At 47.6% G+C, this 27,423-nt stretch overlaps 1 protein-coding gene across 1 annotated transcript in view; it reads right to left on the reverse strand.

The window, feature by feature from the left end:
- LOC103586954 overlaps nt 1-27,423 on the reverse strand; it is a 151,748-nt gene that overhangs the window by 4,010 nt on the left and 120,315 nt on the right. The window contains 3 exon segments of the mRNA XM_008568311.1: nt 16,079-16,200; nt 16,264-16,276; nt 16,279-16,369. Of these exon segments, the coding sequence (XP_008566533.1) occupies nt 16,079-16,200; nt 16,264-16,276; nt 16,279-16,369 (226 nt within the window).

A 27,423-nucleotide genomic window follows, 5' to 3' on the forward strand; every position in this document is an offset into this window, starting at 1 on the left:
CTTGGTAATTGCACACTCTCCTAGTTTCTTAACAAACTGACTGGATCTCGTTAAGGGAGGCTTCTGAACGTAGACAGAGAGAACCTTGTCGTCACCCGTTAAATATGTCTAATTTTGTACGCGGTTGTGTAACTCTCCATCCAGCTGGCTCTGTACTGAAAAGGAGTGACTGATTGCATCTTGGCTGGTTTCTTAGCACATAGGTATTTTCTGCAGAGAAGATCGGGGACCCTGCTCTAATTGTCTAGCAGAATCTTGCATACTTGGGATCTTCAGCAGACTTTTAATTTATCTAAAACAGAGACCTAGCTGTTGCAGATAATGCCATCTGCCTGATGCTGACATATCATATGCTTACCTAAGTCCTGCCTCCTCTACTATCCTCAGTGTCCCCAACTATAACACAAGAATGAACTGGAGTCTCCGAGGGCCCTTCCAGTGTTAAGCTTTGTGGTTGCTCAGACTCACTGTACACTTGCCAAGACCTTAATTGCATCGAAATGCTGAGCAAAGTCTGGTTTTTGTTAGGGCCTTGCTTACAGAGTCGTCTTGCAAATCAAGAACCTTCCTGATGCTTTTTAATAAGCCTATACCTTAAAGAAAAGTGAAAATTAAAATATTGAACCTCTGGGTGCACTCTGCTCCCCGTAATGAAATGCACGTGGAGGACATGCATCCGGTTCAAGGACTTTATACAAAGTTATAATAACTTAACAGTAATAAGCTAATAGTCAAATGGAATTAATAACAGGAATGTGGCCATTTAAGCAGTGAGATGGCTCCGTGTCATGGAATTTTTGCAGCTAAACCCTCCTGAGTTTCTGTAAGCTAATAGCAATTAGCTCCTGAGTTAATGGCAGCTGTGGTCATAATGAGATTGGAATTGATCATTTAGAAGCAGGCTCCCATAAGCTGGTCTTATGAGGCATTTCAGCTGTAAAGCACTGCCTTGACCCCTTCTCTTCATACCTTTCATCATGACCCCATCTTCTTTAAGGCTTTCTGGACTCAGCACATGCCTTCCCCGTGCAGCATGCAGCTTCCGCAGGGCACCAGGAGTGAAGCAGCTGAGGTGGGTCGTGCAGCCTGCAGACAAGGATTCTGAGCCTGCAAAGGACAGAGCCCACTCGGATCCTACTGCACAAACCCTAATCCTGCCAGCCTCTCCTTGGCAGGTTAAGACCATCTTAGCTTCAGGTTCCATTCCTGGCTCTACCACTTTTCTGAACCAACCCATGGATTAACTTCTCTCAGCCTCACTTGCCTCAGCTGTAATGTGGGGAGCATACTGTCTGCTTCATGGAGTAGTAGTAAAGATGTAATTAGGAAGTCTGTATAAAGGGCCTTGTATAGTACTGTAGGGCTAGGCTAATTGTTCGAATCCTGCCGACGTAGCCAATTGTATTGCTAGGGCTAGGGGGCCCACAGACCCTTCAAACCCATTGTACAGACTGGATCATAGACCCCTCACATGCCAAGCTGGGTCACCAGACCACTCACATGCAGGTGCATGAGCTAGGGAATTGGGAAGGATCCTAGGAGCCATTGGCAGATGACATGAGCTCAGTCCTCAGTTTCCTCAGCAGCAGCAGCTTATAGCAGCCTCCAGCAGCAGCAGTGGAGGGTCCTGGGGCCCTGGCAGAAACAGCCTCCAGCAGCAGTATCAGCCTCACCGTGACACCCCCCCACCCCACACTGGGGCATTCCAGGGGTGGGGGGCACTGTGGATCAGAGCCACTCATCCTTTATACTTAAGTCCAATAAAACAGGACACCTGGTATGAGTCAGACAACCCAGGAACGCCTGGGTGCCCACATGCATCCACAGACAACACCCAAGGAACACCTGGGCACATATGTACAGCTACATATTTACATCAAATGCTCAGCAAGATTCTGAACATCCAAGGGAGCCCTGACCATTTTCTTATATTTTCCCTATAAGTACCTACCATAAAAACGTGCTCAGTGAATGTCCTTTCTATATTAGTTAGCTTTTGCTGTGTAACAAATCACCACCAAAATTAGAGGCTTAAAATAACAAACCATTTTCTAGCTCACAATTCTGTGGGTCAACTGGGTGTTGTTTTTTTTTTCTGGTTTAGCTGATCTCTTCTGGGCTCTCTCATGCATCTGTGGTGAGTCGGTGGGCAGGCTGGCATCTGGATGGTCTGGGGATGCCTCATACATGCTGGTGGTTGCAGGCTGTCAGCATGAGTCTTGGGAATAGTTGGACCATGTAAATCTCATCCCCCAGCAGGATAGCCTGGGCTTATTCACATGGTCATCTCAGGGATCCAAGCACAGTAAGGGAAGGAAGCCCCAATGAGCAAGTGCTTTTCAAGTTTATGCTATGTCACATCTACTATCATCCCATTGACCAAAGAAAGCCACATGGCTAAGCCCAGATACGCTCCACCTCTTGATGTGAAAGGTGTACATTCAGAGATGGAAAGAATCTGGGGTCATTCTTCGATACTACCACACCCTATTTCTCCTTTTATTAGTTTTACTCATCTACATACTGTGTCTAGTAGGTAGCAGGTATTTACAAAGTGGTTACTGAGTGAATGAACGAGTAAATGAATGACAGAAACCACTCTTCCATTAGTAAAACTGAGACTCTAAGATGTGACATGACTTGCTCTCTGCAACTGGGAGGCAGGACTCAGACTCCAGCCTCCTGACCTCCAGAGAATTGTTCTCTCTTACATAGATGAGGGAAATCATTAAAAGAGATATGAACATACTTTCTAAGATAGAAAGCTCTCCAACACTTTAAGATCTTCTTGGTATATGTCTTTTCTGAGTATCAGTTTTCCTCCTATACTCAAAGGTGTGACATGGGTTGCCATGGTCCTCTCACCCCATTGTCTGGGATGATTTGGAAGGTGGTCGGGTCCAGAAGCTGTTCACTACCTAATGCTTCTCTTAGGAGAGAGGGGTAGGAAAGGGTAGCGATGAAGCTCCATGTCCCTCTGTCTTTGGATGTTGCTGGAAATTCAGTGTGTGAGTCAATATGTAGATAGTCCTTGAGCCAGCTTTGGATCATCTGGACAAAAAGTGATTAAATTACTCAGGAATCAATTCCAGAGCTGTTTTCCGTTCTTATTTGAGGAGCACATGGTGTTCTTCTTCTAAGAAAAAAAAAATCAATTTTCTTCTAAGAAAAAAAAAATCCATATTTGAGTAAAAATTGGGCCTCATATCATCCCTATCAGAGGCCCCAAGCAAGCTTTACGGCTGGAGGAAATGTAGAGAAATTGGGGCAAATGCTAACTCCGCCTTCCCTATTTTAAGTCAGCAAAGTCTGCTAAGGGAGGGTGGGGAATAAGCTCCCTACCTGTGAGTTTACCTGCAGATATGTTATCTTTCTTCTCATACGTCACAGGAGATTTGATCTGGAGGGACCCCAGGGCCCACCTGTCTTGACCACACACCACCTCCTGCCATGTCTGGTATATCAGTCAGTGTAGTCTCAGTTATGCTGCGGTAACAAACAACTCCCGACTCTCAGTGACCCACGGCAACAAAGGCTTATTTCTCACTCTTATGAGGTATCCTTTTCAGTCATCTGCAGCTGTGTTCCATGCCATCTTCATTCCAGGCTTCTTATCAGGCTGAGAGAGCAAGCTCTGTCTGGGGCATTGCTAGTCTCGTAGCCGAGGAAAACAGAGTAGAACTCAATAGTTCTTAAGGCTTCTGTTCAGAAGTAGCACATTTCACTTCCACGCACACTTCATTGGCTAAATCAAATCAAATGGCCAAGCCTAATGGGGTAAGGAGGAAAACTCTTCCACAGAAAAGACCAGCAAACATTTTAAACAATAATATAATCTAACACATCTGGCCTCTGCTTGGGTCTGCGTGGTGCTGGTGTTTAGACAGGGTGTGGGTTTTCCAGGGCTGGGCTGGAACAGAAGGGGAACGAGGCCCAGGGGTATGTGGGGGAGGCGGGGGGCCCACTGGCTTTGGCTCTGTCTCCTCCAGTCTCCAGCAGAGGAAATTTTAACAGGCTCTTCCATGAAGCCATTTGCTCATGAACTCCACGTTTCCAGACATTTCTGCTTGAAGCAGCCCCAAGAATTGCTGGAGGAAAGCCAGCAGCCTTGGCTGTCTGGCCCTATTTGAAAGATTAAAATGTACCCTTCTCCAAAGGTCACACAGGGGAGAGGGCTGCTTGCTGGCTGGAGAAGGTGTGATGGGGCCAAGTTCCCTGAAGGGCCGTGGGACACCCCAGAGTCCCCTGCAGTTCAGACTGTGAGCCCCACACATTGTGTACCAGAGGACCCCAAACTTGGGGGAGGATGACCTGAGTCTCAGTGCAGCTTCTTCAACTCGTCGGCCAGGTGGCCTTTGATGGTCAGTTACCTGCTCTGTGCTTCACTGTTTCATCAGTAAAACGGGGATAACAGCATCAGACCTGTCTTCATTGGCCAAGAGATGGGAGAGGTCTATGGAAAAAGGGTGAAAAATAGTTTGCCTTATGCTCCCTAGGAGTCTGACGGAGTCTCCGGTCAGCCCATGTCTCATGAGGACTCACAGAGGGGGAGGACTTCACCTCCAAGATCTCTGAAGGGTGGTTGTGGGGCAAGGAGAGCAGATGTGTCCTGAGGGAGGCAGAGATTTTAGCTTACATGAGAAACAACTTTCTGACTTTTGTTTTTTGGTAGCTGGCTTGTACAGGGATCTGAACCCTCGAATTTGGTGTTATCATCACCACACTCTACTGCATGAGCTAACCAGTCGGCCTGGGAAACAACTTTCTAACACAGCCAGAGCCACAGGGAGACGGGACGGCTGCCAAGGGAGACCACCAAGGAGGTGACGTCTGCTTCCTGAGGTGCTCCAGATGATGGTAAGTAGCAGATGGGTGTTGGGACTGAACACCTGAGGATCACAGACTTAGAATGAACTATATCTGTCAAGTTCAGAGGCACAGTGATATGATCTCAGGGGTGAAGCCATGAAAAACCACGTGGCATTAGGGGCAGCACATGCTCTTGCCTGACCTTTCTTTAGTCCTTTTGTGGCTCCTTCCACCTGATAGTTTCAGGAGGCTCAGCCCCTTTGGTGTTTCTTCCAGGTCTCTTGGAAATGAGTGTGAGCTCTAGGGCTGGTGGCCTTCCACCTTCAGGAGCCAGGTCATGCCTCTTGGGCTCTGCCTGGTCATAGTGAGAGATTCTCAGGGTGCACGGTGGCCCCCCATGGCTGAGAAGCAGTGGTGTTCAGGTGCCCGAGGCAGTGGACCATCCCCAAGGGGAAGGGTGTTGGCAGCACTGTGTGTTTGCAGGGGAGGACTAGCTATTGCTGGGGAATGGATCGTGTTGCTGGCCTCGGACATGCTGGGAGCCTGGAAGAGCTCGGCACCGGGCTTTGCATAATGATCATTTTGGACTCGGGGCAGTGCGGCTCTCTCCTCCCCTCCTCCTATGTCATCATCTTCTTCCTCACATTGAAAATGGCTTTGGCGTTTCCCAAGGACTGTCACATTCTCATTCTCCTGGGATCCTCCTGACGGTCCTAGGAGGGGCCCAGGTAGGGAGCAGGATCCTCTGCTGGTGATGAATGCACCTGCGGCTGGAGGGCACGAGGGTGCGACGCTTGCCTGTGCAAGCCTGGCCCAGTGCTGAGCCCGAGAGGCTGGCTGCCACCTTGGGGAGCATCCTCTAGAGTGCTGGGCCAGGCTTTCGCTCCACACCCGGAGGTGGGAGCCCCCAGGGCTAGAGGAACTGGGCACTGTACTGCTGCCTGCCACTGTCCAGTGGGGCTGCCTGCTATATCCCAGGTGAAGAAGAAGCGACTGGACAGAGGCCCCGGGTAACATGTGGCTGGTGGTTAGCACACAAATATGCCCTATTGTCATTGCTGTGTATGTTTATCATGCCCTACATCCCACAGCCCAAGGCCCTGGCCAGCCCTGCTGGAGGCCCGGTTGAATCCTGGATCTGCACTGAGGCCCGCGGCTGGCCTCCACGGGAGATGTGGTGGTGTCCCTCCATGGGACGCGCTGAGCTGGGTGCTGCGCTGAGCACACCTGCGCTCACCTGAACATCTCCTATGAAAAAGGCACTGGAGTAGACACGCTGCCCTATTTTTTTCTGTTTGGATCCCACAGTATGCCTGCATATTGGAGTACTTGCCCTCCCTTTTACAGATGAGGAAACTGAGACTCAAAGTAACTTGCTCAGGATCACGCAAGGATCAGTGCACAATGCCTCTTCCCATGGTGGGGGATGAAGTCCCCCCAGGCAAGGAGGCCCCCAGCATTGAGACTCAAAGTAACTTGCTCAGGATCACGCAAGGATCAGTGCACAATGCCTCTTCCCATGATGGGGGATGAAGTCCCCCCAGGCAAGGAGGCCCCCAGCATGTTCCTGTACAGAGCTATCAGGGAGCACTGTAGACACTCACACGCCTGGACCCCAGCTCACACCTGCCCACTGGCGACCCTGAGGGTGCACCTTGTTTCTGAACAGCTCCCCAGGCAATCCTGGTGCAGCTGAGGTCTGGGAATGTCTACACCATACCCCCCCTCTGACAGTCTGGCCTGGCCCTGTCCCCTGGTGGTAGACCTGCAATAACAAACACAGCCCTGTCTAAGTGCAGTCTTTGAGGGAAAGAGAGAAAGGCCTTGAGTGATAAGGCTCCTTCTGAGAATGTATCTTACATGCTCAGGAAGATGGAGAAAAAGCAAGGCTTTGGTCCCCTCCGGCATCTAATCTGCCACGCAGGCTTGAGCAAGTCATTCTTTACGTCTCTCAGTTTCCCCACCTATAAAATCAGATTTGAATGGATGGAGTTTCCCTAAGCTTGAAATATCTAGACACATTCCCAGGGCCCCAGCACAAGGAGAAGGGACCTCAGCAGCCAGTGCACAGGTCACTGGGAAGAAGTTAATATCACCAACCCTGCTCAGAACACAAATGGTGACTCCATTTGCTTTGATCCTCCCCTTTGTAATAACGGCACCTCCCCTCAACTACCCACAGGCATGTACTCAGCACCGTACACACCTGGCTGCAGTTAATCCTTAACCGCCCTATAGGGAAGGTTTTATCCTCCCCATTTAACAGTCGTGAAAACAGAGGCCCAGCAAGTTTGAGTAATCCACCCAAGGTCACACAGCTGGGAAATGGCAGGGCGGCGAGGCGCTGAAGCTGATGGGCTGAGCAGACTGCCTCTAGCTGGCACTGCCGCTTCAGTGTCCCAGCTAATTGTTGACAGTCTTCTTCCCTGAGGATGTGCCCAGCCGAGCTCTCTCCTTTCTTGTGAGCCTGCCATGAATCAGGAGAGGCAGAGGAACAAAACAAACAGAGATGGATTGGAGCAGAGGGTTTCAAGTGGAAATCATTTTGCAAAGCTGCCTTTTTCCTTTGCTTTTTACTGCAAGCTGCCCCTCTTAGGAGCTTCAGAGAAAAACCCGCTCCCAAGCAGGATCTTTTGCCTGAGCCAAAAGCCATTTATCTGGAATATTAATATGCCACAGCTGCCTGTGACGGTGCCTGCCGCTGATCACACACTCCCAGCAATCATCCCTCCCGGGAATGCTCCGTGAGGCTCCAGGAAGCTAATGGGTCCCCTGTGGCACATTCTAGTTACCTCTTGTTTGGCTTTTCCAGAGCTTCCTGCAGATCGCCAGCCAAGTGTGTTCCAGATGGGAACCTCTGGGGTGGGACAGAGCCACGGACAACAGATCTACACCCACCCACCACCAGCGACGGCCTGATGCTTGGAAGAAAAGAATGCAAAGACCCTTAAGAACCAACCCACATACTCCACCTAGCAGCACAGGGAGTCAGGGTGCGGCTCACCCACACCTCGAAGTAGAGGGCCCTGAAATGAGAGCTGCAGACCTCAGCTGCAGCTCGGCCACCCCAAGGCCATGCCACCTGAAGCCAGCTGCAGGCCCTGTTTGACATCACTCTTCTCTCTGTAAATGGAGCCGGTTGGGCCTGGCTGGGCCTGATGCTCTCTCTCTGAGGGTCCTCCAGATGGAGCCTACTACGGTGCCGCAGGGTGGGCACGAGGCAGAGGGTGTGAGGCCTTGGGTTCGCATCCTGACCCTGCCACAGAGCAACCTTTGTCAAATTACTGAGGCTACTCTGTCATCAGATTTGTATGACACAGATTGAAATGAGATTCTCCCCCAAGTGCCTGGAAGACAGCCACATGTGTGGAGGCAAAGGACATTCGTGGATGCTGAATCTGGGATTTCATTCGCTACCAGGAATCAAAGCAGAAAATTCAGCGAGAAACAATCTGACTTTTTCTGAGTTCCTCATTTCACAAGTCCAGTGGTTCCTAATTAACAACAGTGAATGGTAATGGAAAGGTGTTTCCTGGAACGTCACAGTGCAAGACATCTCCTGGCATGGGAATGCCTTGTGTTCCATAAGGTAAACAATCACATGTCAGGATTTTAGGATTCCAGCTCACTGCCCCACTCCTGCTCACCCTTAGCTCAGTTCCCGTCACATAGTAGGTCTCAGTAATGCACCACTGTCCCTTTTAGTAGAAATTCAGAGGAACGACTCAATAGTGGCAATACTAGTGAATACTTAAGGGCAATTAGCACACACAAGGACTACTCCAAGTGCTTCGCATATTTTAATTCACTCAATGCTTATACCAACCCCACAGGATGGGTACTATTCACACAGAGAACTTAAGAAACTTTCCTAACATCACAAAGGTACTAAGCAGCAGAGGTGGAACTTAAATCTAGACAATGTGGCTGGAGTTTATTTCTCAACCCCTAGGCCAGTGGTTCTCAAACTTAAAGGCAAATCAGAACCTCCTGTGGGATGTTAAAATGCAGCCTGCTGGCCACCATCCCGAGTTTCCAGTTCACTAGGGCTGAGTGAGACCTGAGAATTTTCATTTTCAAAAAAGTCACAGGTAGTGCTGGTCCAGGGACTACACTTTGAGAGCTCAGGGCCTTATTGCCTCAGAGTTAAATGGAAACTGGCCTCTGTGTGAACCCAGGTCCTGCAGAGCTCCAGGATCCCAGGCTTCCCCGGAGTATCGCCCACAGAAAACACTCCCACAGGTTGCTGATAGGCATTACACACCACCAAGGGGGGTGAGATCCATGGTCAAGTATGTTTGAGAAATTTGGGTTCAATAAATTTAAATAGTTTTTGTTACTAGTTTTCTGCTTTATGTTTGTTTATGTAATATTCAAGTGTACTTGATGACATAGTTTGGCAGGTTTTCTAAACATATTTGTCCTTTTTTCACACAGTAGCTCATGGGAATGATGCTCCCCAGAACACCCCTGGAGAAACATTGGCCAGACTAATGCTCACCGTTCCCAGCACAAGGCAACACTGGAGGCCTTCCATGGAAGGCCTAGGGTCCAAGCTGACTGTCTTAGGTTTACTAAAATAATCTTCTAGACAGACTCGTAGAGGTGGGTTAGAACCAATATGGATTGCACAAGACTAAAACTTGACCCCTCTTCTCCAGTGCAGTGGATCACTCCTTACACCCTCTGCAAGTCCCTGAGGCAAATACTCTAACTTCCAGCTGCTGCAAGTGCATAAATCTTTGGGACCCTAGGTAGGCACATCAGTATCCTTCTCTATGAAAGGGGAAGAACAGTGCTTTAATCAAGCCACCAGGGGAAAAAAGATGACTCTACTTCACTCATCTCTGGTGAGCATTCCTGCTGCTCCAGGCACTGTTTAGGCGCTGGGAGAACAGAGGAGAGTGAAGTGAGGTCACCAGCCTCAGGTGCTCACAGTGTGGTGGGAGAGGCCGCCAACCTACAGAATCTTTGTCAAGGTAAACTGTGTCAGATACAACGAGCCGAGCATTTGGAGGATGGGAAGAAACTGCTCATGAGGAATCAAGAGTTATGTCATTAGACAGGTGGCACTCTGGAAAGAAAATGGCTTTCCTCCCCATGGAATTCAATCACCACTCCTCCAGAGCTAGTGAGTTTGGGGGTCAGTGAGCAGCAAGATCTTCACATTGTGAGAAAATTTCCAACATCTGACAAGGAGCACAGAATCTCATGTCCTCTCTGATCCAGGCAAGCACCACTCCTCCAGAGCTAGTGAGTTTGGGGGTCAGTGAGCAGCAAGATCTTCACATTGTGAGCAAATTTCCAACATCTGACAAGGAGCACAGAATCTCATGTCCTCTCTGATCCAGGCAAGCGTTGGGCTTTAGCATCTGAGAGCATCAAGGAGGAGATGAGAACAACAGAGGATCCTGGAGAGACTTCAGCCCTGAAGATCCCGGTAGAAGGAGCTCACAGGCCAACCTGAGTGTTCCCGAGAGAACCTGCTGCTCTTCCTGGCCCCCGGTGAGTTGCAGGGGAGCTGAACAGATGAGACAGGTCCTTACCCTTCCTGTGGCTGAGGAGATAGTGGGAAGACAAAAAGGCTTCCTCTGGATGCCTCAGCAGGGGGCCTGGCAATCTGCCAGCTGCAGTCATCTGAAGACCTGAGTGAGACTAAGAGATCTGCTTCTAACGTGACTCACTCCCGTGGCTGCTGGCAGAAGGCAGCTCTCCATAGAGTGTCTCCATAGGGCTGCTTGAGCATCCTCACAATATGACAACTGGTTTCCTCCATAGCTAGTGACCCAAAAGAGACAGCGAGCAAGCCACACGCTTTTAATGGCCTCCTCTCAGAGGCCACTCTACTTTTACACTGTACTCATCAGAAGCAAGTCCGGCCCCCACTCAAGGGGAGGAAATTAAGCTCCACCTCATGAAGGAAGGAGTATCAGAAAATTTGGGGGCTTATTTTAAAACCACAACAACATCTAAGGACAGTAATAAAGAAAGGATTCTGACCAAAAAAAAAAAAGAAAAAAAGAAACCCGAACATAGACTGTGAGAAACTAAAAAAAAAAAAAAAGTTTAAGTTTAAATGGGTAATTATAGAATTATAGAATTTCTAGGAATGTGTAATGAAAATGATAAGGATCTTGAAATAGAAATGACCCAATATTAGAGGAAAACTTAATAAAAGTCTGGAATGAATTATAGTAAAATTATTTTAGGAAAAACCAGGACTTTGGGGGGCAATGAAAGAGAAGGTGCAAATAAAAGGGTTTTTAAAATTCTCATCTGTAGGAAGGAAGAGTGGGGAATTAAAGGATTTTAAAGTATTGGAGTGAGGGTGAAAGCAGTAGGGGAAACATTTGGCATTTTGTTTTCATACAGTAGAGAATCATGTGCTTAATTGTAAGTGTGGGGAGACAGAAAGAAACCATTACTGGAATAGAAAAATAAAGTAAAAATCAAGGAAAAGAAAAAAGAAGAAACAAAATAAACAGCAAACATAAAGCCAACTGTAAAGAATAAAATTGTGTAAAAATGTTACACTAAAAATAAACGAACTAAATTTTCCTATTAAAAGATAAGGGCTCTCCCATTGCTTTTTTAAAACCGACAGAAGGAAACAAAAATGTTTTCCATGTAATAGGAAAACTTTGAATAAAGGTGAAGATGAAGGAAAACAGGGCAGAGGTTGGCGGTTCTCTATGGTGCACTTGAAGACTTGAAGTCCTGCTGCTACTTGAATCAGTACTGTCTCTTAAACAGTTGCTTGTCCCACTACTGCCGTGAGAACAAAAAGTGCCCAGGTAGCTAAAAAAGATTCTGATTACTTGAACTGAATGCTCACTGTTAAAAAAAAAAACTTCCCAGAAATCAGTACTATGGGAGAATTGCAGAGAGTTGCTTATTTCATTTCTTTTGACCCCAGACTGGTGAATATTTTCTTTGAACTTTCCTGCTGTGTATCTTGCTGGGATTGAGTGCTTGATTTATCTCTTCAAATAGGAGATAGTCCCAGCTGGGAACCTTCTTAGGACCAACCAGTTACCATAAAATTTATCTTGTATAATCCTTTTTCTCTATCCTTGGAGTGAAGGGAATGGTGGTTGTTTGCAGGAATGTGACATGCTGGCATTTGAGTATTAGGAGGGGATATGGGTCAGATTTCAAGTATTACAGGCTGAAGGTACAAACTCTTGTGCTGGAGCATTGTTTCACTTCCAATTTTTTCTAGCCCATCAGAAAGAATTGGAAGCTCAATATCCTGGAATATAGTTATTTTTTCATAAATATTTGTTTTGCAACTACCAAATGCCTGGTGCTACAGAAGGCTCTGTGGACACAGAAGTCAACAAAGCAGAGAAAGCCACTGCCCTCGTGAGGCATACATTCTACTAAAGGCAACAGACAATAAATAAATGCTGGCAGTGCTTAAGTGCTTTAAAGAAAAATAATTCAGGGCAGGAGGCCAGGAGTGTGTACTATTTTAACTCATAAAACTTTGGGGTCATTGGAGTCCATGGTTTGTCTGCCTCTGTGCTTATAGGGCCTTAACCCAGACACAGCTGGTGTGTAATAAATGTTCAGAAAAGCAAATGGAGATTAAGAGCAAAGGTAGTTGTATATTTTTGCTTATTCTTAATGTGGCAGATAACAGGTAAGAGGGCATCAATAAAGGTTTTGGACTAGTGACTGATATGGTCGAATTTGTGTTTTTAAGAGGTGTAATTCATCCGTGGTGTATAGGATGAGTGAGAGTTGGGGGGAGGGGGTGGGGAATGGGGGATCCACACCGGAAGTTAGGGTTCCAAACTGCTTGGGCAATGCTGTCCGATAGAATTTTCTGTGATGGAAATGCTCTCTCTATATATTTACTATCCAGTATGGTAGCCACCTATAGTTCTTAAACACTTGAAATATGGTTAAGGTGAAGAAGGATCTAAATATTTTATTTTATTTTAATAAATGTAAATAGCCGCATGTGACTAGAGGCTGCCTCAATGGGCGAGGTGGTTCTAGGGTACTCCAAGCGATAGCCCATGAAGGCCTAACCCTGGGTGCTGCTGGTGTGAGTAGAACGGGGAAACCAGTAGAGAGGACCACTTAGTTAAGTTTAAGATCTTGGGCAAGTCGCTTAATCTCTGAGCCTCAGTTTCCTCCTTTGAAAAACAGAGATAATTATACCTGTCTCCCACCTATGTCAACCTACCTTAGAAACTGCAAAGGACTGTCATTAACTATCAAATGTTCTGTGATCAGCATCGGTTCTAAATTGCACTAGAAGTTTAATTGAATAATCTTCCTGGGAGGAAAGTGGCATATTTTGAAAATATATATATATGTGTGTGTTTATGTGTGTGCGTGTATATATATTTATATAGTCATATATATGTGTGTGTGTGTGTGCCTTAAACATGTTCATGGACTTTGATGCAGTAAGTCTCCTTCTTTAAATATATCCTGAAGACAGAAACTCAGAAACTCAGGCAGAGATGTAGGTGGAACAATATGTATTAAGTGTTATTCACGGTAGCAAAGTTCAATGCAACCTAAATATCCAACTATAGATTACCTCAATAAAGAATGCCTTGTCCAGATATTAGAATATATACATTAATAAAAGCAGCAATGTCAAGTAATATTTAATAAAATGCATGTAGCATATTATTGCTAATTATATAGTTCTATGCATTGACAAAAGACTAAAAGAAAAATCATCAAATTGCCAGCAGTGGTTATCATTAGGTGATGTGATTACAATTCATGTTTTATTTTTTCCCGTATCTTTTCATATTTTCCAAGTTCTGCATGATGAGCTTGCATTGTTTTCTTTTGTAATGAGGTAGCAGGGGTGGGGAAAGGTTATTTTTAAACAGGAGAGAGCGAGATTTTATTTTTAAAAATATGTTCTTTTTAAAATATCACCACCAGAAGCCACCAAATCGCGACATCAAGGAGAAGGCGGTTTCCCAGATCTATAGACTAGGGGAGCCTGTGTCCCGAAAACCTCTGTAGACTCCAGTGGTGCAGAAATTTTTGCCACTGGTGGCCTGGCATGAGGCACCGTCTCTCCTTTTCTCCCCAGCGGGGCCAGCTGCTGGGTTCCAGGCAGGGGACGAGTCTGCTGGATTCCGGGAGGCCCTAAGGGGGGCCCTGCAGGGGTGGTGACGAGGCAGGTGTTAAATCTCTCTGAACGTCCATCTCCTGTCTCCGTCTTCAGTGCTATTTGTGCCCTCTTTGCTCTGACTTCCCGGGGCCCCCGGCTCACTGTCCTGGTCTCTCCTTGTCCCGGTTTCTCTTTGTCTCTCTCGTGCCCCTGTCTCTGCTCTCGGCATCTCCCTGGCTCTGCCTTTCTCCGTGTCTGTCTTTAGCCCCTCGCCAGGCAGCCTCTGCCTCCTCCTGCTGCTGGGATGCTGCTGAGCTCCGCGGGGTGCTGAAGGTGATGGCTGCGGCCTGTCGAAGGCCCGGGAGCTGTTACTATTACTGGGAGCTGCTTCTGTCAAGAGAATGTTCTCACATGTCACGGATCAGAAGAGGGTGTCTTCACTTCCTTCTGCCTGATCTCAACAAATTCCACATATAGTCCCCGCACGGCTCCCCCTAACACCCGAGTGCAAGTAGCAGGCAGGAGGCTTTCTGAAAGCTGTCCTAGGAACATGTAAAGTCACCGAGGGGGCAGAGTGGAGGAGTCGCACTCTGAATTCTCATAAGGTCTACCCTCACCCCCCCACACACCCCCACCCCCTGCAGAGATGTCTGCACTGAGCATTCTGTGCTGAAAAACATCTCCCTGAGCCAAGAACAGCCAGCCTCAATCTGGAAGCTGGGACACTTGCTAAGCGGTCCTTAGAAGACCTGACTCTGGGAGGGAAGCCACCAGGGCACTGCTGGGCTTGGGTGGGGGGGGACCTCTCATCTGGACTTGGCTACCTCCTTTCTGCTGGTAAAAACTCAAAGCCATCTATCTAGGGACCCCCAGGAACATGTCCCCAGCTTCCCAGTTCCCCAACAGCTGAGTGGCAGAAGGCCAGGGTGAAGCTCTGGCTGCTGTATTGGTGATTCAGGAAGAGAGGAGAATTGCTGGGGGTTGGGGGGAGGGTGGAGCTAGGGGTGGCAGGGCAAGAAGGAGAGGGCATGGCCCAGTGCAGAGACCTTGCCCGGGAGAATGAGTCTCTGGAATAATAAGCTAGACCAGGCTGGAGCAGGCCTCTTAGGAGCAGGGATTCAGCAGAGGGCCACTCCCATGCGAAACACAGCTCTGTGCTCTGTTTTGCTGGGTTTTCTTTTGTTTCTCCTTGGCCCACCCCCTTCCACCTTCCCTCCTGCTCTGACCCTGAATGAAGAACTGCCCTTTAGTTGCCCCACCCGTAGGATGTTTCTCCACCTATAAGATGTTCCCCCCGCCCCCCCCCGTAGGATGACAGGATTGGAGCTTCATTGTCCCACCCCTCTCCCTTCCAGGAAAATACCCAAGAGGTTGCTTGTGAGGGTGAGGGTCCCTACTCCACTCTTTACCAGCCCCCGGGGCTTGCACTGTAAATGTTGGGTTTCTGTGCTTTGTTGAAGAAAATCTGCTGCTAGAATATTGGACTAGAGAAGAACCTTCTGGTTTGCCAAAGCTTCAAAGCTCCAAAGCATCACCAGCCCTTGTGATGCGGGCTCCGTGGTGTCTCACCACACTGCCTAGTTGGGGGCAAAGGACCCAGCTCTCTAGAAATAGTTGTCATCTGTTTTCACCTTTGTTACTTCAACTGTAAAATGAAAGCAGCCTGGGCTAGAGGATCAAAGTAGGACTGAAGGTGGAGGATTTGCCCCAGGGCAGAAAGCCAGTGAATGTCAGCCGATTTGAATTAAAAAGCTCTAGGGTAATAGACTTCTAGGTTTCCCTTCAAACAACGGGAGGCGGTTTCATGGGCATGTGAGTTGGTGTGAGAGAGAGGACACACACTAACATGTTAATCCTTTGGGAGGCCTCGCAGTGAAATGAAATCGGTAAAATCAGCTTTTAAGTTATTAAATGGGTACTCTAAACATTTACTTCTCTGAGAATTGAGTGCAAATAGTAGACACAGAGAAGCTATTCAATGAATGAATTGAATGAACGAAATAATCATTGAATCAATGAATCCACAAACAGTAGTAGGCATGGGGCTATCATACCACATCATCTGGGACTCAGATGTGGCTATGTGAAGTGAAACCTCTGGCCTGAGGGTCACATACCTAGCAGACATCGGCTGCAAAATATGAGATCAGTGTCTGTTCTCCTAGTCTTTGATACCTTCAAGAAAGAGCACATTAGCAAATCTGATGGACTTAAGTTTTTCCACATTTACCTTAGCAGTATCAGGACAGAGGTCTAGGGGAAGATGACAGTCTCCTGCCCCAGGAAGCTGGTAGCACCTTCACACTAAATAAGGGGTCCTAGAAGCCTTCCCTGGTCACTAGGACATAAGAACCCATCAGGAGGGCTTTGGATCAGACCCCTGAAAGTGAGTCCTGGCATCAACCATTTAGCAACTGTGTAACCTTGGGCAAGTTTTAGAACCTCTTTCTGTCTCCAATCTTTTATCTGAAAAATGGAGAATTAATGCTTCACTGAGCTGTTATGAAGGTTAACTAATGTTATATGAAATACCTAGAACAGTCCCTGAGCAAGAGGAAGTCCTCAATTAGTGTTGGTTACTAGTAGTGATCTTGCTCTGAACTTTCACAATGGGCCAGACAAGCAGTTCTCTAGGGCGGTATGTTCAGAGTCGCCTGGGGAGCGTGTTCAAAGCTGAGTTCCGTGGGTGCCAGCTGCCAGAGAAGCTAGTTCAGCAGAGTAAAGATGGGGCCAGACATCTGGATTTTTAACAAACACGAGTGTCTAGGTGTCTAGACATCTCAAGTCTAACAGGAGTCTAACGTAGGCAGCTCTCTGACCACATCCGACACATCTCGGGTCTATACCTCTACTTTGTATTGCTACATGTGTTGCCCTCCCTGCAAGATGGAAGGCCAGGAGGGCAGGGGCCAAATGTACGGCTACATTGCTCCCAGAGAGCTGGTTGGGGCCCAGCACACTTAAGATGTTATGTCACATGGCCATCAATAGATTAAAAAGGAACATCTGGTTCGGAGAACCACAACTCAGTTCTGAGGACCAGAGCTCTTGGAAATAAAGTTTTCAGTTTTCAGAATTACTAAGTCTATAAAATCCTGAGCTGATCCTGCATCTTCTGCAAACTGGCTCCTGGTGACATTGTTTCAGTCACTGTGCAATGACTGTCTCTAAGAGAACCCACATAATTCATCTTACAAGTTCAGTGCTAGAAAAAAACGCCTTTTCTCCTGACAAATGTACATGCTTCTTTCTGTCTTGCTGTGGCGGATTATTTTTCCTAAGATGGCTTCAACAATGTCTACCACTCCACCTGCTCTTTCATAATATGACCTTGTCCTCTATCCCAGCCAGGAAGTGGAGTCTATTTCGCCTGCTCCTTGAATCTGGGTGGGTTCTCTGGCTGCTTTGACCCAGAGAACCTGGTGGAAGTTCTGGGCATGGCCTTTAATTGTTCTTGTGGCTCCTACTTGCTGCCTCTGAGAAACCAGTTTTCATGTAAGAAGGGCAAATACCCAAAGGGGTGGGTTCTCTGGCTGCTTTGACCCAGAGAACCTGGTGGAAGTTCTGGGCATGGCCTTTAACTGTTCTTGTGGCTCCTACTTGCTGCCTCTGAGAAACCAGTTTTCATGTAAGAAGGGCAAATACCCAAAGACTGTCAAGCAGTAAGAAGCCCAAACCTTACAAACAGGCCCTAGTGGATGAGATGCTGCATGAAGAAAGACAGAAGCCAAGGAGCAGTCATGATAATAAAGATGAAAAGAGAAAACAAAAGAAAAAGAAAAAAACAAAAACAAGGAGCAGTCACGCACCAGACGTGATTAAAGAATCCATCTTGGAAGCTGATCCTCCAGTTCCAGTCACCTCAGCTGATGCAGTACGTATCAGAGATGAACTTTCCAGCCAGACCCTCCCTAAATTGTTAACCAATAAAAATCATGAGCTAAGTAAAATGATTGTTTTAAGCTGCTTCATTTGGGAGCAGGTTGTTATGCATGGTGGATACCCAAAACACATGCTATGAAAACACATAAGCATCATGTTTTCTTTTTTACCTTGGCTGCTAGGAAGCTCAGAGCTAGGTTTCTGACTCAACTGTAGCAACTTTCCTTAACTTTTTCTTACTCCTTGCTTTATGTAAATAACATTCAATCTTTTAACCCTACGTTAACTATATTAGATTTGTCTTTTATTATAAAACTCTTCCACATTCTTTTGAGAAAAAAAAAGATAACTGAGAAATAAAGGAATGTGGACAATTTTCTTGCTTCATCCACCCTATATATTTAAAATTACATAACTGCCAAAGTTCTATTTAACTTCCAGAGCTGGACCTGGGTACAAAACCATGGACATCACTCAGTGGGTCACCTTCCCACCACCATGATTCCAAGTCCTGTCCCATCCCTCGCTTTGGTTCTGGTTCATGAGTTCCTCTCATTTTCAACCCTCACTTAACTAGCTTTCATCTTTACAAGTGTTCTCTCAATAACTGAAGAGCCTGAACAGTCCAAAGAAATGGATTTCTATGAGAGGAAGTTCAAGTTAGTTAGTTGGAGAGAGATTTTCGGTCGAGGGCATGGTTTTGGAATGAATAACACCTGAGGACAGTTCCATATGCAGACAAGTCTCTGTATGACCTTGGGAAAATCCCAGAAGCAGAAAGGATGCATAAATACTGAGCAGTCCCATAATCCCTTGTATGAAATCATTGGAGTCATATGTATTTTGGAAACAAAACCATTCTAGAATTTAGAAAGGTGACGTGGTACATATAGTGTATGTTACCTAATTCCCTCAGTGGGTACTGAGGTATTACCTTGTAATCAAAGACATCATTATTTTTACAGCAAAACACATGAATAGTCACAATAATAGCTCTAAATAGTTTTACATCAGTTCGCATCAGATTTTGTTGCCAAGTGAGTTCAGGCGACATCAAATTTTACTGCCAAATGAGTTATGAACATTCTAATTTTAGAATTGTAGCTAGGGTTTGTGGTCCCAGTCTAAATACCTTGCTTGTATTTATTTCACTATTTCAGAAAAACCCCAGTGATTAATACTGTTATTATTCTCAATATATAGATGAGAAAACAGAGACTCAGAGACATTAAGTCACTTGACAGGCATCAAATGGCTCATACGTGGTAAAGCTGGGCTTAAGCCCGGATGTGTCTGACTTCCAGACCCGGATGTGCAGCCATCACCGCATCCTGCCTCCTCTGCTCTGTGCTGCTGGTCACAGGAGAGGGAACCTTCCAACAGAGCTCCTTGGGAAACTACCAGCTGAGGCTAATGGGTTGTTAGAGACGAAAAAAGAAGGGAAGAAGGGAAATAGGGAGGGAGGGAGTGAAGGATGGAAGGAGGGAGAGGAATCTTCTTTAACAAAGTAAATAAAATATAACCCATTTTCTCTAACCCTACACCCCAAGGGAATAGCTGAGCAACCAGAATCCAAATGGCTTACAAAAGAGGAGAGTCTTCTAGAAATGCTCCAATTCTTTTCTCCCTGATTTTTGCTATGGACATTGGACTATTATCCCACTGCTGCCACCACATGTAAAGAAATAGATAATTTTAAATGGGATTTGCTTTTAAAAAGTAAATAAAACTCCCAAGCTTTTTACAAAGCATGATGCTTAGAAAGAGCTGTGGGCTTAAGACCCATACAGAGGTGGCTTGCGATCTCAGCTCTGCCTTTACTGGATGTGGGAATTGAGATTGTTTTCTCCTCTCTGACGACCCTGCCTAGAGAGACCTCTTCTCCCTTTCTGTCTCTTGGTCCAAATGAAAGTCTGGGCCCACAGGAGAGAGGGGATGTGTGCTCTGGATAGAGGAAGAGGTGCTCTCACACTTCTCTCTGGTCATTCATTCAAAGGAATCCTCTTACAAAAGTCCTTTCTCTGCACCTGTTACCCCAGGTCCCACAGCCAGAGGACAAGTCATCTCCTCATCTGGTATTAGACCTCTGCAGAGAGGACTGGGCTTCTGGACACCTTTGTGCCTCAAACTGTCAAGCAATCCCTCCTAATGATAGCTCTCACTATCCAGACTTTGTCAAAAGCAGAAAGGCCTCCATTCATTCACTCATTCATTCACTCTGAGAACCTTCTTACACCAGACACTGCACTAAGCATGGGGGATTTATTTCCTCATTCATTCATTCAATAGACATTTATCGAGTGTGTTCTGCATCCCAGGCAATGTTCTAGACACCCTGGATACAGTTGTCAATGACACAGAAAAGAATCCCTGTCCTCATAAGCATGGTCCTTGGCAGCCCAGAGCTCAATGTCTTGTGGGGGAAACTGTCTTATAATACAGTGTGATATCTAGTATGATTGATGTAGCACAGGACTCTATGAAATATTGGTACCCAACCTGCATATGGGGTCATGAAAACTTCCTGGGGAAAACATTATAGACACTAAAATCCGAAGAACAAGTAAAGATCATGGTCAAGGGCAGAGAAGAGTGTTTTGAGCAGAAGCAACGTGTATAAAGAGAAGAAAGCCTGTGCTCCTGGGGGGAACTGGGTGTAGCTCTCCGCAGCCAGGGCACAGGTTGGAGGTAGGGATTAATGGCGATGTGTCTGGAGCATTAGGAAGGGCACGTCATGCATAGCCTTTTCTTGACAGCAGTGGGGCACCATGGGTAGGTTCCAAGCAGAGGCATGAGGGAAAGAAACTGAGTTGGCTGTTAGGCTTACAAGGCTTCACTTACAACACATATGGAAAATGACCCACACCCTTGTTGAAATGGGCCAGGGGGACCTCCTTATGCTTCCCTAGACCCTGAGGCCCTTGGGAACCCTCTGCTTGAGTTCGAGGCTCCAAAACCAGGCTGTAGGCTGAAAGGGGTGGTTATGCCCGAAGCTGCAACATGCGTGTCCCTATAATCATTAAGACGAGTTCCCGAGCTGCTGGGTAGCTAACTCTAGTCGGTGTCAGGGTAATTAACCAAGCTGCCTGAACTTTATTCACAGCCTGACAAGGTGCACTCCTGGGACTTGTCACTGCGGTTAGTCGGGGGGAGGGGGATTTGACATAAGGCTGATTAGGGAGTGTTTTACACAGCAAGAGGCTCTCTGATCTTCAGCTGAGTGGGGCTCCTTCCTCTCATCTCATAGGAGAGATGCCTGTGAGGGTAGAGAATAAAGATCATCCGGTCCAACCCCTTCATTTTCAGATGAGAGAACAGCTGCTCTGAGCATGGCCATGCAGGGAGTTTACTACTAGGTCCTCATGGCTCCACTCACAGCCTTTTCTCCAGTGTCTGAAAAATGCTATTTCATAGACCGGTGCTTTTCAAACTTAACGTACATAGGAATGACCGGGGAATTGTGAAAATGCACATTCTGACTCAGGGGGTCTGGGCAGGGCCAAAGTTCTCCAGTTCTAACAAGCTCCCAGGTGATGCCTATGCTGCTGATCTATGGACCATCTTGCGAGTAGCAAAGGAGCTCAAAGTCTCTTTCCCAGACACCACCTTTATCTCCAGTGGAACTGACATGAGGTGCCTTAGCTTGTGGCTGAGTAGCTCCCATAGGCCCTGAAACCTAAGACTCCTGAGATCAGAGCCCCCCTGCTTAAAGGGAACTCAGGTCCTACACTCTAGTTACCGTGCATACCTGAATTCCCCTGTTCTGATCAGGACTCTTTTATTTTTATTTTTTTGATCTTTTAAGTTTTTTTGGTGGCTGGCCACCAGGGGCTCTTTTAAATTTCAATAAATCAACTCAGTTCACTCCAATAACATGAGATTTAAAGTACTGCAGGGGAGCCAGGGCAAGAAGTGTCATCTCTGCTCACCTGTCCCACTTCCCACCCTCTGAAGAATGACTTACTCATCAGTTTATTCATGTTGGAAAAAAAAATTAAAAATGAAATGAAACACCTGCCACCCAAGTCCCCAAGGCTATGTGACATTCAAGCCCCAGTACCCAGCATAGCTGGAAACTTCTCTTTGCCTCTTGTTCCAACTTTCTGAAAGGGAGAATCTGATGGATACAGCTCATCTGTTTGAGGCTCTCTTCCTCTCCAGGCCTCAGAAACCTCTGCAACAAAATGGGAAGACTTGACTAAGTGGCCTTTCAGGTACTCCCAAGTATTGATTCTCTATGACAATAAGGTTCTTTGCAACCAAGATCTTTAGAAAAAACATCTTTACCCTGCTCATTGGGAGAGACATTTACACAAAGGGGTTGCATTTGGGGCTCTTCTCTCCAATTAGGAGAAGTAACAACAAGATACATCCAAGAAAATAGGGAGTTTTCATATTTCATTTATATGATTGGTTTCATGACACCAATCCCAAGTGGTGGCCTTCCCAACAAGAACAGGAGATACAGTTCTCAGTAGGCTTTTCAGGCATCTGACTGAGAGTTAGAGCGTTGGGTTTTCACATCATCTCTGTGGGTAAGATCCAAAGCCTCATTTCACAGTTGAGAAATGTTCTTCTTAGATCAGGTATTCAATGATTCCAACCTAATTATTATTTTATTTTTAAATTGTAAGTCCTTTCTTAACTGAAAGAGGCTTGGAGAGAGGACAAGATGTTCCTACTCCTACCCCTCCCAGGCACATCTGTGGCTTGTGCCTTACCCGGGTTCTTCCAGGTCCCAGTTGCCAGGGGAGTTTTGTGTACATTACACAGAAAGTGTCATGGCACTCCCAATGGCGGACCGTTTTTCAGGTTGCAATTCAAGACAAAAGGCTTTTTTGTACCAAAGAGAGCTTAAACCTCCTTTCTGAAACCCTGCGCCCTCCTATTTCCACTGCAGCCCCTCGTTCCCGTTGACATAGCACAAAAGAGAAAGATGCGCTACAGAAAGGACACAATCACTAGAAAAAATGACACAGAGTTTTCAGCAACCCAAGTCATGTTGCCATGACCAAGACTCTTAACACTTAAGATTTTGAAGTCAGAAGAGGGTGTTCCTGCTCAAACAGGGCTACGTGGAACCAGGACACTGTAAGCACCTGAAGAGGATACAGACAGGTCCAGGATGATGTCATTGGAAGCTACATTATGGCTTCTTAAACTTTCCAGTGATCGGAATTGAAACCCTAATGAAAGCTAGGGACTCCCTTCCTAGACAAATGTGCATGCATAAATGTGCATAAAGCATTCCCTGCAGCTTCAGTAGCTTCATGTCCACCCTCGGCCAACTCAAGAGCCTACCTATGGACCATCTGTTTTGGACTGAATGTCTGTGTCCTTCCCAAACTCATACGCTGAAGCCCTAACCTCCAGTGTGATGGTACTAGGAGGTGGAGGGCTAGCTGGTTAGTTCAGTTGGTTACGAGCGTGGTGCCGGTATTAGAACGTGGAGTCTTTGGGAGGTAATTAGGTCATGAGAGTGGAGCCTTCACGAACGAGATTAGTGCCTATATAAAAGGGACCCCTGAGAGAGCTCTCACTCTTTTTTTTCTGCCATGTGAGGACACAATGAGAAGTTGGCCACCTGCAGCCCAGAAGAGGGCCCTTACCAGAACCTGACCGTACTGGCACCCTCATGCCAGCTCCAGTGCTGTGAGAAGTAAATTCCTGCTACTCATAAGCCATCCAGTTGACAGCACATTAGTTACAGCAGCCTGAAGTGACTAAAACACCACCGCACTTCAGGATCACCTCTTTTTGTGTCTGTCCCAGACCTGGTGGACCTGAGCTGACTTTTAGAGCTGAGATGCTGGAGCCCAGGTTAGCAGCTGTCCCCCAGGGTTAACCTCTGGCTGTGCACAGGTGACACTCACATCGGACGTCCTTGGCCTTTGCCATTCCACCAGGCACTGACTAGCAGGGGATGTGGGGGCTACTTGTGCTGAGGGAGCCAAGCCAGGCAGGCTCTGCTCTGTACAAACGAACTTAGCTTTTAAATAAATGTCACTCAGTGGCTGAAACCTGCTCTGCCCTGACATTGGTGTGTGAGCGTCAGTTTACAGAAGGGAACAGTACTCAGCAGGCTCACAAAAGGATGGTGAAGGAGGCCATTGGAGGTGTGCTGTGGCTGTGGCCTGCCACACGGTGACAAAGGGCTAGAGGCTTTGTTATTTGTTTCTTTTGCCAGTGCAGACCAGCAGTTGACAGGGAATCCAGAGACCTGGTTCCGAGTCCCATGTCTGACACTGTTGCCCCAGGGCAAGTCTCCTGACGCGACAGGATCTCAGTTTTCCTGTCTGTGACACTGAGCGAGGAAGTGTGTTGCATGGTCTCTGCCTCCAGCCTGAGCATATTCTATTCTGTATGAAGAAGGAGGAGACAAGACAAGATAGGAGGTCTCAGTCCAGCAGTTTCCTCCTTCGGGATCTTGTGTGGGTCTCTTGATACCCAACACCAAGTGGTCCCTCTCAGCCCCTCCCCAAGGCACAAAAACTGGGGCTTTGTGACAGGTAACACAACTTGCCTTGTGTTCTGCCCTTGAGTGCTCTTGAGTTTCTGTTCTCCAGAAAGATCAGTTTCTTGCCAATGTCATCACTTTAGCCAGCAGGGACCTATCAGCAGCTCCATCAGGCACTGGGGGCCCCAACCCCCCTTGGCTTTAAGTCTGAGCCCTGGGAACACTAAGGAAACTTAATTCTCGAACACCTTCCACTCAAAGAGCCACTGTTCTGCAAAACCAGCACTGGCCCCTGCATTTCAACAGCTTTCGGGTGGGTTTCCCACAGCCAGACGTCGATAGGGCCCAAAACGCCTGTGAATGTGTTGACCTGACTTCAACCGCAGGCTCAGTTTCAAAGCGTTGGCTGAAATCTTAGCCCGCCCTCGTTCCATCCGAGGCTCAGCTCCTGGAGGCCTCAGGCTGGAGCTCAGTTACTGGGAAGGCTTTCTCTGAATGTGGGTTTTCACTCAGTGGCTCCCGATGAGCTCTTTCTTATGGCAGAATGCCCTCTCCTAGGAGAAACAGCCTTGGTTCTGGAAACTTCCTGCATTCTATGCCAGAAGTTGCCATCAGGAGAAATGGGGCGCAGCCTTGCCTGCCCTTCTTACCTGCTGCGCCCCCTTGGACAAGTCATTTCTTCTTGGTGGGTCTCGGTTTCCCCCTGGGCTAGCAGTTGTGGGTCTGCCTTCCCCATGGAGAGGAATAGAAGTGCTCTGTAAAGAGGAAGTGCCACCTAACGGTGTTAGTGAACCCACTCGACAAGCGGTACGTTGGACTTTTTGCTATTTCTCTTCCTGTGACTGAGACATTAGCAGGCACAGATTGTGAAAAACCAGCTTGGTCTTTGTAATTACAAATGTGCACACATCCCACTGTGCATCATTTTCAAAAGGCATATTAAGCAGCAGAGACCACAGGGGGGACCCGTGTAAACAGGGCTCCTCAGATCCTGGTGAAAAGGCTTGAAGAAGGCTGTTGTCCCTGCGAGTTATTGGCTGTTGCTGCTCTCCCACCCCCACCTTGCAGCCCTGGCAGCTGAGAGCTCATCTTCCATGAACGGCTCCGGTTTATGGCGAGGCGGCAGGATCGTGGGACTGCTCAGGGTTGGTGCTGCTCTTTCAAGACGCATATCCCCTTGGGCTTGAAGCTTTCAGGAACCTCACTCCTAGAAAAATCTTCCAAAGCCACTGGCGGCACCCCATATTCTCTCATGCTACCCTCACAGCCGCTCGTGGGGAATGCTGCCTCTGCCTCTGCTTGACCAGTTAGAAGGTGGAAGCCCCATAGTTTAGCAGCTGTCTGGAGACCACACTTGCCGTTGCCATGTTGGCATCTAACGCCACATCTGCACCAAAGCCCCTGCTATTCCCTCCACACTCTGTGCAGGTGCGTGGATGGAGACGTGATGTCATGAACGGTGAGGAGCCTTGACCAAAGGAGTGAGGGCCAAGCAGCACTTAATCCTGGGAGTCCTGTGCTGACAGCAGCTATCAAGGCAACAAGGCTGTGTTGGCTGGGCCACCGCTGTTTGTCAGCAAGGATTGCAGGAGCTGGTGCTCACCCCTAGGGACCAGGAGGACACACGCTGCTTGCCTGAGCTCAAGGGCTGTGCTGGGCGGGGCTGTCCTCCCTCCCATGGTGACATCACATGTGATCAGCATCACAGCCAGATTTCCTGAACTTGGGTGAGGTGGCTCAGCAGGGTTAGGGACACTGCCTTCGACGTCTGGGAAGCAGCCAGGGTTCAAGGTGCAGCACCACCACCCAACTGCTGTGGCAGCAAAGAAAGGAGAATATCTTTCAGCCCACGGTGGTTGATGGGAGGCTTCACAGATGATGGACAGGAGGGTGAAGATTAATTCTGGAGCAGAAATAGATGTTATTTAGGAAGGGAAGGTATCAAGGCAGAGATGAGGTGAAAGACAGCATCCATCATCCACCGACGGCAAACAGTTGAATCCGGCTGCAGTGGAAAATGCAGGAAGCTGGGCTGGAGTGGGGGAGAGGAGGTGAGGCTGAGGAGCAGGCAGGGGCCAGACTGGCAGTCCTTGTGAGTCAGGCTCAGGAATCTGAACTTGATCCTGAAGCTAGGAGGGGTAAGACGAGTTTGAAGCAATAAGTAGCGTGGCAAGAGGCAGGTTCTAAAAAGATCACGCTGTGGGTAGGCGGGAGATGTTAATCCCTGTCCAGGGCCTGGGAGCCAAAATCTTGGTTCTGCGGACAAAAGGTGTTCCTCTAATGAAGTGCTGATTGCAAACTGGTCAGTCACACTCTGGGATGCTCTGGCCCCAACACCCGGAGTTCAGCTCTGTTCAAATGAGTGTGGGTGTCTACCAGGAAGCCGGGCTGGCCTGTTTTCTCGGAAAGAAGTCATCATTAAAATGCAACCCTGAGACATCAGGGACCTGGTGAGCTCTGTTTATTTTGGTATACTGATAAAAATCTTCAGAAAGAGAAGCTGAGCCTTTCAGAGCAGACTGCTCATGCCTGTGTAGATTGCTGTGGGTCTGCAGGAAGCTCCTGCTTTGGAGATGTGTTGATGACAATTTCAGAGGGGAAATATGAACTGGCCTGAGGAAGTGGGCACGTGGGGCTGAGGGAGTTCTGAGCATGACTGCACAGCTCAGCGTCCCCAGAGCTCTAGCTACAGCTGGATTCAACTCAGCAAGCATGGCAGAGAACACCTACTATGTGCAGAGACAACCGTCTGCAGCACTGCTGCAGAGTCAGAGGCTATGGGGGAGAGGAAGGGCCATTCTGCAGCTCATGCTGTTTGGAAGGGAAGTCCAGCTGAGCCTCTTACTGGGGGTCAAATTGGACTTCTCTATGTGCATTTCATCATAAATTCTGCCTCTGGAATTTGCACCAGAGGAACCAAAGCATCAGGTCCCCATCCCCCTTACCCATTTTTTGCTGGAACAAAAAGTCCAAATAATTTGGGGGCCAGCCCGGTGGTGCACTGCTACAGTGTGCCACTTGGGAGCACGGCTCCCATTTTTTGCTGGAACAAAAAGTCCAAATAATTTGGGGGCCAGCCCGGTGGTGCACTGCTGTAGTGCGCCGCTTGGGAGCACGGCTGCGCTCCCGCTGAGGGTTCGGATCCCACATACAGACCGGTTCCCGTTCACTGGCTGAGCGA

Source organism: Galeopterus variegatus, unplaced genomic scaffold, assembly GCF_000696425.1.
Source record: "Galeopterus variegatus unplaced genomic scaffold, G_variegatus-3.0.2 Scaffold397, whole genome shotgun sequence".
Lineage (NCBI taxonomy): Eukaryota > Metazoa > Chordata > Mammalia > Dermoptera > Cynocephalidae > Galeopterus > Galeopterus variegatus.